Raw genomic sequence first — 12,509 nt, 5'->3', positions numbered from 1 at the left:
TTGGCATTCAAAACGACATGGACATAGCTCTCATAGGAGTTACAGTTTAGTGGAACATACAGACAAATGAATAGTAGTTATATTGAAACATAGTGTGTTAGGTGAGCTAATTGAAAAAGTGTGGGGTGCTTATTTAGGATGGTACCTCATTTGTTTTGGAGCATCAGGGAAGCTAACAGAGGTTGTTTAATGGTATATGTAAGAGTAATTCAGAATACCATTTTTTTACAGTGCTTTTTAGTTACAAAGTGTAATTTATCTCATTTGATCCTTATAATAATTTTGTGAGGTGGTAAGACAAGTATTTTTACTATCTCCAGTTAGAAAACAAGGAAACTGGAGTTGAAGGGGGTTAGGTAATTGAGTGAGGTCTCCCAGCCTTTAAGCGACAGGACTAGCTTACATCCAGGTATTCCGTTTCTTTGTTTACTCATCTTCCAAAAGTAAGAGGTCAATATATTGGCTGTTTTTATTATTGTACTAGAATAGTACTAATTTACCACAAATGGAGTTGGGAGAATTTTTAAGAAGCGTAGCCTTTCTCCTCGTTCTGAGTAAGGCATCAGCTTTTAAGCCCAAGCTGAAAACATCCTACCTAGTATAATGTTTCTGATTTTATCTTTCACTATAACGGAACATACATATAAGTCATTTATTCACACTTTTTCAGTTGTAAGTTCCTACCCATTAGCTTGGGAATCTTTATGGCTTGGAAGGTTTGAAATGTGTTACACTTGGAAAGAAAAGTTTATTTCTTTTAAACATCTGGGATTCTTAAGACGTGCTTCAGAATAGTGTAGGCTCATGGAGAATTTTTGAGAAATCCTTCCCATATGTAACTTATCAGATGCATGTCTGCTTGTGATACTTACAATGAACAAGCATAGAGACTGAATATAAAACATCAGATAGGACCTGATTCATTAAAAATAAAATAAAACCAACAACTTGGATATACTTCTGTGTTTTCAGTTTTTATGAGTCCCTAGTTTTTACTATTCTAGAACTCTGAAGAAGTTAAAAGCAAATTTATTTCTTTAGAAAGTTTTCTGTTTGCTGGTATAACTTTGGAATCTAAAACTTCAAGGGAATTCTGTGGTCTCACTTTCCTGATAACATTATTTTGGGCATTCCTTTTTTTTTAATCTATTTTTTAATTATAGTTGACTTACAGCATTATATTACTGTCAGGTGTATTGATTAGACATTTATATACCTTACAAAGTGATCACACCACATTTTGCCTAGTACCCATCTAGCCCCATACATAGTTATTACAGGTATTGACTATATTGACTATATTCCCTATGTTGTACTTTACATCTCTGTGACTAATTTTGTAACTGCCATTTTGTACTTCTTAATACCCTTCACTTTTTTCACCCACACCCCTTCCCATCTGACAACCATCAGTTTGTTCTCTGTATCTGTGAGGTTTTTTTTTGGGTGGGGTTTGTTTGTTCCGTCATTTATTTTGTTTTTTAGATTTCACATGTAAGTGAAATCATATGGTGCTTGTCTTTCTCTGACTTATTTCACTTAGCATAATGCGCTCTAGGTCCATCCATATTGTCGCAAATAGCAAGATTTTATTCTTTTTTATGGCTAAGTAGATTTAATTGTATATCTCTAGCACATCCTCCTTATCCATTCATCTACTAATGGACTCCTAGATTGCTTCCATATCTTGGCTATTGTAAATAATGCTGCAATGAACATAAAGATGCATATATTTTTTTCAAATTAGTGTTTTTGCTTTGTTCAGATAAATACTCAGAACTGGAATTGCTGGGTCATATGGTAGGTCTAGTTTTAATACTGTTTTCCATAGAGGCTGCACCAGTTTGCAATCCCACCAACAGTGCACGAGGGTTCCTTTTTCTCCACGGCTTCTTTTGTTATTTTTTTGATAATAGCCATTCTGACAGGAGTGAGGGGACATCTTATTGTGGTTTTGATTTTCATTTCACTGATTATTAGTGATGTCGAGCATCTTTTCATGTGTTTGTTGGCCACCTCTGTGTCTTTGGAGATATATCAATTCAGGTCTTCTGCCCATTTTTTAATCGGAGTGTTTGTTTTTTTGGTGTTAAGTTGTATGAGCTTTTTATATATTTTGGATATTAACCCCTTGTTGGATGTATCATTGGCAAATATCTTCTCCCATTCAGTAGGTTGCCTTTTTATTTTGTTGATGGTTTCCTTTGTGATGCAAAAGCTTTTTAGTTTGATGTAGTCCCGTTTGTTTACTTTTGCTTTTAGTGTCTTTGCCCTAGGAGACAGGTTCAAAAAAATAATCCCAAAGAGCGCATTGCCTATATTTTCTTCTAGGAGTTTTATGGATTTAAGTTTTACATTTAAGTCTTTAATCCATTTTAAATTTATTTTTGTGGACGGTATAGGAATGAGGTTTAGTTTCATTTCATTGCATGTATCTGTCCAGTGTTCTCAGCACCATTTATTGAGAGACTGTCTTTACCCCATTGTATATTCTTGCCTCCTTTGTCATAGATTAATTGACCATATATACGTGGGTTTATTTCTGGACTCTATTCTGTTCCCTTGATCCATGTGTCTGTATTTGTGCCCGTACTATACTGTTTCAATTAGTATAGCTTTGTAGTGTAGTTTGAAATCAGGTAGTAGCATGGTACCTCCAACTTTGCTCTTCTTTCTCAAGATTGCTTTGAATATTCAGCATCTTTTGTGGTTCCATATACATTTTAGGATTATTTGTTCTAGTTCTGTGAAAAATGCCATTGGTATTTTGATAGGGATTGCATCGAACCTGTAGATTGTTGGATAGTGTGGACATTTTAACACTGTTAATTCTTCCTATCCATGAGCATGGTATATCCTTTCATGTGTTTGTATCTTCTTTGATTTCTTTCATCAGTGTCTTATAGTTTTCCTAGTACAGGTCTTTTACCTCCTGGTTAAATTTATTCCTAGATGTTTTATTCTTTTTGATAAAATTGTAAATGGGTTTTCCCCTTAATTTCTCTTTTTGATAGTTTGTTATTAGTGTATAAAAACACAACAGATTTTTGAATGTTAGTTTTGTATCCTGAAACTTTACTGAATTCATTTGTTTAATAGTTTTTTCATAGAATCTTTAGGGTTCTCACTATATAGTATCATGTCATCTGCAAATAGTGACAGTTTTACTTCTTTTCCAATTTGGTGTCTTTTATTTATTTTTGTGTCTGATTGTTATGGCTGGGACTTCCAATACTATATTGAATAAAAGCAGTGAGAGTGGGCATCCTTGTCTTGTCCTCATCTTAGAGAAAAATAGTCCAGCTTTTCACCATTGAGTATGATGTTAGCTGTGGTTTGTCACATATGGTCTTTATTATATTGAAGTATGTTCCCTCTATATCCATTTTGCTGAGAATTTTTATCATAAATGGATGTTGGATTTTTTCAAATGCTTTTTCTGCATCTATTGATGTGATCAAATGATTTAAATTTTTTGTTTATGTGGTATATCACATTGATTGATTTTCTATTTGGGGCATTCTGTAGGAAAAGATTTATATAATTAATTTATGTAATTATAGTTCCCAATTTTTTGTTTTATAAAATAATTGTCATTTAAGAAAATGTAGAAAATACTAAAACATAGGAAGAAGAAAAAATTAAAAACATCTAGGGTTGTATTACCTGGATTTAAATATTTTTACTGTTGTTTTTTTTAAAATTTTTATTGGGAAATATTAACCCCTTAATATTTCCAGGACCCATCAGCTCCAAGTCAAGTCGTTGTTTTCAATCTAGTTGTGGAGGGCGCAGTTCACTGGCCAATGTGGGAATTGAACTGGCAACCTGGGTGTTATGAGCACTGAACACTAACCAACTGAGCCAACCAGCCGCCCTTTTTATTGTTTTTTGAATCTTAGTTTTTCTCTCTGAATAGGTAGAGTTTTTACATAGTAGTTCTAACTACACTATGTCTTTTTCCTTGAATAGTATTATTGGAAGCAAATTATTATAAATGTTTGTTGAGTACTTTTTACCATTGTGCTGAGAGCTTTCACAGACATAATTTAACTTAATCTCTGCCAGAAAAGTACCATTTTTCGATTCTGAGAAGAGAAAACTGAGGTTAAAGAAGTTGCTACCAGTTCAAAGATGCATAGCTAGTAAATAGTAGAATCAAAATTCAAATTCAGTTCTTCCAACTACATGTCCTCGTGTTTCTACTACTATAATATATCTGTTGAATTTGTACTATGAATTGTTCTTTAGATATTTTTTGTAATTCTTACCTAAATTGAAAATTATTATTGCAGATATAAGCCTCCCAAAGTCAGCAGCAATCTGTTATACAGCAGCACTATTGAAGACGAGGACTGTTTCAGATAAGTAAGTAGTTATGAGAAATAAAATAATTTGGAAAGGCTGCCGACCTCAATATTATATTTTCTACCCACTGACTTTAAACAATGCTCGTTTTCCTTCCTACCTCCTTTTGAATAACCCTTGATGTTATGGGGCTTTGAGGTTTCTTGCTATGTGTAGTGGAAGAGCAAGGTTTTTAGAGCTCAGTAAACTTAGGTTCAAATTCAGGCCCCCCCCATACCAGCTGTGGAACTCTGGGCAAATCAGTCAGTTTGAGTCTCTTCTTCATCTGTAAAATGAGAACAATAATACTGTAGGGTGGTTGTGTGAGGATTGTGTGTATTAAATGCCTAAAGCAATGCTGGAAAGGAAGTCTATACAGTACATAGCAGCTGTGATGATAATAATAAGGTGTGTGGTAGGGAAATCGGTTTCATGTTATCTGTTCTGAGATTATAATTCTGAGTTATTTTGTATTCCCTGTATTTTGGGCTGCCCTTAACGAATGTCTCTTTGTTCCACAGGTAAGATACTCAGAAATCAACCAAATGGCGACCATTTTCTTTCACCTTAGATTACTATGCCTTGATAGGAATTAGAATGGACTATTCAGTCTGTTTCCTTTCAGTGAAAATTTGATAAGAATGTCCTTCTAGTTTATGAGATTCGCTGGATGTCCCTGTGTAGCCTTCCCTGTTTTATTATCTTTCCCAATGTGTGCCTTCAGTGGACTTTTCCTGAAGGCTTTCTTTACCTAAATTTGAAGATGTCTTTGGCCATCACCAGAAACCTCTGATCAGGAGGCTAGATTATTATCTAAATCCAAATATATTTTTTTATATTTATTTCATTTTGTGGTTTTCTTGCAGATTCTCTCCAGAAACAGCCTCCAGAAGAGGGTTAAGCACAGCAGAGATTAATGCTGTGGAAGCAATACATAGAGCTGTGGAATTTAATCCTCATGTTCCAAAAGTGAGACACTTTATGATAAAAATACTACTTCTATTTAAGTTTATCAAATTGATGACCGTGCATAGACCAAACTTTGGGTCTACATAATTTGAGTCAGAATTGTTGTAGTCCTCTATGTTTTCATGTTTGTTATTCGCCTTAAAGGAGATGTTAAAAGGCATTTAGAAAGGTAGCTGGGACCAGTAGTTCATTATAGGCTTTGTAATTGCTGTCAAATAAAATTTGAAATGTGTTCACTTAGCTTTTCCTTCTACTATAGTTATAAAGAAGAAATAAAATGGCTTGGTCTTAATAAAAGATCATTTATATTTCAGATCATTAAATTAAATTTCCTGTTACTGTGAAAGCTTTTTACATCTAGACAGATGCCTGGGTTTTGAACTTGGGCTGGGTAGACAAAGACTGAAGATAAATAGATTAAAATAATCTATGATAGGAAACAGATGTGGAAGTTCCCAGAAAAACTGCTGAGTTGATGTTTATTTAGTTCCAGATGGAACTGTACCCATCTTGTTTGTCTTTATATTGTGCACCTTGCAGACATACAGATTATTGGTTAATCTGTGTGTTGTCACCCAAGATTAAAGTTTGGGTTTTGAAAACAATGCTCCCTGTGAAGAAGTATAGAATATTCAAGAATAAATGCCTTTACTACAAGATGTAATTATAACTATTGATTCCAGTATAATGTGTGTTAATGGCATTTAGAAGCTAGTAAACATTAAAGAGATTAATCTCTAAAAGATAATCTCCAAGAAATGGGAATTATAAATCTGTTAGAGTAAGTAAAGATAGAGTCAAGAAAATTACTGAGATCTAAGAATGAGCGTAAACAAATATTTATGCCATTCCCTTATTAAGTGACACTGATCCCATAAATTTAAATAAAAATTTTATTATGAATTATACTACATATGCAGCAAAGCATAAAAACCAGAAATGTGCATCTTAATGATTTATTATAATGCAAATGAGTAGAAACTACCACTTAGGTCAAGAAACAACATTGCCAGCCCCCCCAAAAGCCCACCTTACTGCTCTTACCCAATTACTACTTCTTTCCTCTTGCCTAGAGGTAATCATTATTCTGACATTATGTTCACTTCCTTCTTATATTTTTGGTCTATACTTTTTCTTTGTGGGTGGTTTTATATAAAAGTGGTCTCTCTATTTTTGACCCCCTCTGGAATAATTTGTGTAAAATTAATTTTTTTTCTGCCTTGAACGACTAGTAGAATTTGCTGATAAAGCCATCTGATTCTGGAGTTTTTCTTGTGAGAAGGATTTTTGTTACAAATTTTTTCTTTAGTTTAATAGTTTAATTACAAATTCAATTTCTTTAACCATTCCCTAACTATTCAAATTTCTTATTTATTCTTGTGTTGGCTTTGGTAAGTTGTATTTTTCTAGGAATTTATCTCATCAAAACTTTCAAATCTATTGGCATAAAGATTTCATAAAATCCTTTTATTACCTTGTCAATATTTGCGGGATCAGTTATAACATCCACTTTTTAATTGCTAATACTAACTACTTTTTTTCCCCTTTGATCAGATTCCCCAGGTATCTATCAATTTTATTAGTTGCAAAGAACCAAGCTCTGGCTTTGTTGATCCTTTCTGTTTGTTTTCTGGTTCATTCATTTCTGTGGTTTATGGCCTTCCGTCAACTTTCTTTGGCCCTATTTTGTTATTTTTTAATTTTCTGTATCTTTTTACTTAACTCATTAATTTTCAGCATTTCTCTTTCTAATGTATCTAAGTCTATAAACCTCTCTCTAAGCACAATTTTAACTGTAACTATAACAATACTTTTTATATAATTCAGTTTAAAATATTTTCTCATTTCCATTATATTTCTTCTTTGATTTAGAGGTATATTTAGAGGTATATTTATTCTATTTAGAGGTATATTTCTTAATTTCCAGACATATGAAGATTATCTTTTGATCAGCGACTTCTAGCATAATTGCATTGTGGTTTGAGAACATATTCTGTGTGTGATTTCACTCCTTTGAAACATTTTTCAATTCTTGAGTTTCTATTTATTTTTCACATCTCCTGTGTTATTTATAGTTTCTAATTCTCTGCCAAAATTTTAAATATAGTCTTTTCTCTTTTTAAATAATTTAAAGTAGTTATTTTAAAGTCTTTCCCTGGTAATCCTAAAATCTGAACTTTTGTGTATCTGCTTCTATTGTCTGTTTTTTTCTGCTGTGTCATGTTCATATCGTCTTGTGTTTTCTTATGCTACATTTCCTTTGACTATGTGCCAGGTATTTTATTTGAAAAATTGTAGAAATAGCTCGAAACCTCAAATAATAATACCTTCTTTCAGAGAGGATTTTCTTTGCTCTTGGAGGCCTAGAGAGACCATTAGCAGGATGGGGTCACCTCAGTGTTGTTTCAGGGATTGATGTTCTTTGGTCTGTCCAGATGCCTTGAAACTGGGCTGTGGTCCATGGAAGTTCTGGTTTATTTCTGGTTGACCTTTATTCCTAGGAGACAATTCCATTTCAGAGTCCCAATCCAATCCTGAGGGGTTTGCCTGGGCTCTCACTCTTGACAGGCCTTGAACTCTGACCTTTGTTACCCTCACCTATGAAATTGGCAGAAAGGCTGAATAGCCTCTTAGCCATCTTGTCTTGAATTGGCAAATATCGCTATAGTAAAAGAAGCCCCAAATGTGGCTTACCTCTCTGATTTCTGCCTCCTTTGGACTGTGGCCTGGTAATTCCCTACCCTTTGTTAATTCTCTGATGTATTTAATGAGATTTAAAAAATATTTTGTTCTTTCTAGTTGTCTGGGAGGGCTGATAATTACACAGTCTTCCATTGTTGGAAGCAAAGGTCTGAAAATATGTTTATATGAAATGCTCTGCTCTTTCATGCTTCCTAGTGGTTAACAGAATGGATTCTGAAACTAGACCACCTAGGTTTGGGTTTCCTAGCTGTACGGCTTCACTGTTTCCTAGTTGTATGACCTTGGACAAGTTACTTCTCTAGACTTGTGTAAAATGGGGATAATATTCCCTACCTCTTAGAGTTGTTGTTAAGATTAAATGAGTCCGTCTCTCCTTTTTTTTTTTTTTTTTTAACAGGACTTTATTGGGGAACAGTATGTACTTCCAGGACTTTTTTCCAAGTCAAGTTGTTGTCCTTTCAATCTTAGTTGTGGAGGGTACAGCTCAGCTCCAGGTCCAGTTGCTGTTGTTAGTTGCAGGGGGCACAGCCCACCATCCCTTGCGGGAGTTGAACCGGCAACCTTGTGGTTGAGAGGATGCGCTCCAACCAACTGAGCCATTTGGGAGCTCAGCGGCAGCTCAGCTCAAGGTGCCGTGTTCAATCTTAGTTGCAGGGGCGGAGCCCACCATCCCTTGCGGGACTCGAGGAGTTGAACCGGCAACCTTGTGGTTGAGAGCCCACTGGCCCATGTGGGAATCGAACCAGCAGCCTTCGGAGTTAGGAGCATGGAGCTCCAACCGCCTGAGCCACCAGGCCAGCCCCTAAAAATTTTTTTTAATTCCCACTCAAAATACCAAAATATGGACTATCCGTTTCCTAGAGTTGTCGACTTCTTTTCTGCCGCAGAAACTCTCATGCAAAAATGTATTCTCAGCAGTAACAATTCTGATCATATGAGTTGTGCATTGATTTTCAAAACTACTGCTGGAAATACATGGATACGGGAAGGGTAGTGGAAATCTCAAGCATTGCCCTAATTGCAGAATTAAATTATTGGGTAGGTAATATAGATTAGTCTCCAGATTGAATCTGCTCTAGATAATCAGTGATGTTTTTAGGGATACTTTTTTCAAAGCATACACACACATATACACTGAAATACTTTGAAACAATTCTGAGAGAAATGAAAGAAGGCCTAAATAAATGGAAGATATATAGCATGTTTATGAATTGGAAGACTTAGTATTGTTAAGATCACAATTCTCCCCTAATTGACCTATAGATTCAATGCAATTCCTATTAAAATCCTAGCAGGTTTACTTGTAAACATTGACAAGCTCATCCTAAAATTTATATGGAAATGCAAAGGACCTAGAATAGCCAAAACAATTTTGAGAAAGAATAACAAAGTTGGAGGATATACACTACCCAGTTTCAAGACATTTTTAAAGCTTTTTTTTCCAAGACATTTTTTATAGTAATTGAGATAGCATAATAATGGCAAAACACTGAAGTGTATAGATCAGTGGGAGACAATAGAGAGTCCTGAAACAAAGTCATATAATTATGGTCAGTTGATTTTCAACAAGAGTTCCAAGGCAATTCAATGGGGAAAGAGTAGTCTTTTCAACAAATAGTGCTGAAACAATCAGGTGTCTATATGGGGGGGGAGGAAGAATCTAGACTTCTTTCCCCATACCTTATACAAAAAAGTGAACTCAAAATGGATCATAGATCTAAATGTAAGAGTTAAAATTATAAAACTTCTAGATGGAAAACAGAAAATCTTTGTGGCCTTGAGGTAGGCAAAAATGTCTTCAAAAGCACGATCCACAGTGAAAAAAATTGATAAATTTGACTTCTTAAAACATCTGCTCTTCAAAAGACATCATTAAAAAAATGGAAAGATAAACCAAAGACTGGGAGAAAATATTTGCAAGTTATATGAGGTCGGACAATTAAGTTCACAGACTCATCCTAGACAAAGTGCTACATACCTTCACCTTTGAAATACTCCCCTTTGGAAGCTATGTACTGACACCAGCATCTAAAGCATTGTTGGAACTCTATTTCTGGAATGGCCATCAGAGCTGTCGTCATATTACTCTTGATGTCCTGAATGTCATCAAAATGTCTTCCTTTTAGTATTTCCTTTAGCTTTGGGTAAAGACAGAAGTCATTGGGGGCCAGATTAGGTGATTAGGGAGGGTGTTCCAATACAGTTATTTGTATACTAGCTAAAAACTCCCTCACACACAGTGCCGTGTGAGCTGGTGCATTGTCGTGATGCAAGAGCCATGAATTGTTGGCGAAATGTTCAGGTCATCTAACTTTTTCACGCAGCCTTTTCAGAACTTCCAAATAGTAAACTTGGTTAACTGTCTGGTTGGTACAAATTCATAATGAATAATCCCTCTGATATCAAAAAAGTTTGGCAACATTGTTGCAACAAGTTCATGAACTTGTCAGACCTCCTATATCTGTTAAAGAACTTGTATCCAGAATTATAAAGAATTCTTCCACCTCAATAATAAGAGGACAAACAATTCAAAACAAGGGCAAAGGATATGGATAGTCACTTCACCAAAGAAAATACATGAATAGCTAACAAGCATGTGATACAATACTCAGCATCATTGATAAATACAAATTAAAACCACAATATGATACTGCTTTATACCCACTAGAATGGCTATACTCACAAAGACTGACAGTCCCAACTGTTGACAAGAATGTGGAGAAACTGCATACATTGTTGTCGTGCATGTAAAATAGTATAGCTAATTGGAAAAACAGTTTTGCAGTTAAGCATATATACTTACCATGTGACCCATCAATTCCATTTCTAGGTATCTACACAAGAGCAATGAAAAGTTAAGTGTTCTTACAAAGACAGGTATGCAAGTATTCATAGCAGTATTCACAATAGACAAAAACTTGAAACAATCCAAAGACAGGGGAATGAATAAATTGGTCCATATATGGAACACTTCTAAGTATTAAAAAGGAACAAACTATAAATACATGCAACGAGTGGGGATTGACTGCAAACAGGCAGAAGGGAATTATTTGTGGTGATGGTTGCACAGCTGTATAAATTTACTAAAAATCATTGCACTATATATTAACAGTGGTAAATTTTGTGATATGTAAATATACTTCAATACTGTTAAATATATATAATTAGATATAAATACATATATAAAAAGTATATCATGTAAAAGTATAAAAGTGTTAAAGTATATATACTTTAACATTTTTAAATCATTTTTATTTATAGGTAGAAATATACCTGTTTTCCCGTATATGTCAAAGCCAGTTGACAATTCAACTCTCTTAAAATGTCCAGCTAAGTAGGATGGTGTTATAACCTTACATTATTGTTTGTGGATAGAGACTTTTACTGGATGTTGTCAAACAGGATAATTATTAATGTTTTTTGGTGAAATTTTAAGCTCCAACAGCTTGGATAATATCCCACTTAAATAACATTAGTGTTATACGAACTGGGAGAGTTCTGGAATTTGTGGCTGTCTGCTTTTGCTAGGGTTTTACAAGTGAAGTATGTACAGATTCATTCTCTCTCCCCCGCCCCCTCCTTTCCTCCTTCTCAATCTCTATCTCATGTTATGGTCTCTATTCCTGACTCTGAGAATAGCAAACATAAAGGGCTTTAGGGGTTTTCTTCCTCCAACTTTAACTGTGGGTGGTGATAACTTATTGAAGCTAATGAACAGTGACATTTAAATATATATCTATATTTTAGATCTTCTTTTAATCTTACAAATTTGTTATACAAATTTGTCAAATGTTGTGTGAATCTTACCAGTAAAATGACAAAGCATAAAGCTGTTTTAGTAGGAAACATTTTTTGGCAGTTTTCCACATAACTATAACAGAAATGGCTGTAGGTCTAGAGCTGTGCAATTTGTTAAAGCTGGAAACTATTAGAAGTGCAATAGAGAAAGATCACATAAATCTCTTCAGGCTATGAGTTTGCTTTAGATATTTCATTAATATTGATTTACAGATTTTTTTAATCTACTGAATGAATTTCAGTGTACAGTAACCATGACGGTAATAGTTAAAAATTAGAACAGCATGTTTTCATGGTATTTGACCTTTTCTTCATTACCTACCTATGGCTTTGGTTCAACAAACAAGTTTTTTAGTCACCAAACAAGAAAATGATTGTGCATCTTTCAGCTACTATAAAAATTGTCAGATTTTTTTTTTAAACTTTTATTTATTTAAATGTGTTTTTCCAGGACCCATCAGCTTTAAGTCAAGTGGTTGTTTCAATCTAGTTGTGGAGGGCGCAGCTCACAGTGGCCCATGTGGGGATTGAACCTGCAACCTTGTTGTTAAAAGCACCATGCTCTAACCAACTGAGCTAACCGGCCGCCCCAGATTTTTTATTTTATAGGAAAAAATGTTTCATACCTTCTAAATATTCCACAGCATCCTGTTTCAGCCATCCTACTCTCTCATATTTTGTATTATCCAACC

At 34.5% G+C, this 12,509-nt stretch overlaps 1 protein-coding gene across 4 annotated transcripts in view; it reads left to right on the top strand.

The window, feature by feature from the left end:
• Positions 1–12,509, top strand: part of ST7L (suppression of tumorigenicity 7 like) — a 122,550-nt gene that overhangs the window by 28,742 nt on the left and 81,299 nt on the right. For all 4 annotated transcript variants that reach the window (XM_019730417.3, XM_019730418.3, XM_019730415.3 and 1 more), the window contains exons 10-11: positions 4,296–4,368; positions 5,214–5,316. In XM_019730417.3, coding sequence (XP_019585976.2) covers positions 4,296–4,368; positions 5,214–5,316 — 176 coding nt within the window. The remainder of the gene's footprint in view (positions 1–4,295; positions 4,369–5,213; positions 5,317–12,509) is intronic.

This window comes from Rhinolophus sinicus, chromosome 7 (assembly GCF_057876585.1).
Source record: "Rhinolophus sinicus isolate RSI-liver-muscle chromosome 7, RSI-T2T, whole genome shotgun sequence".
Classification (NCBI taxonomy): Eukaryota; Metazoa; Chordata; class Mammalia; order Chiroptera; family Rhinolophidae; genus Rhinolophus; species Rhinolophus sinicus.
This window is presented reverse-complemented; position numbering and strand designations above follow the sequence as displayed.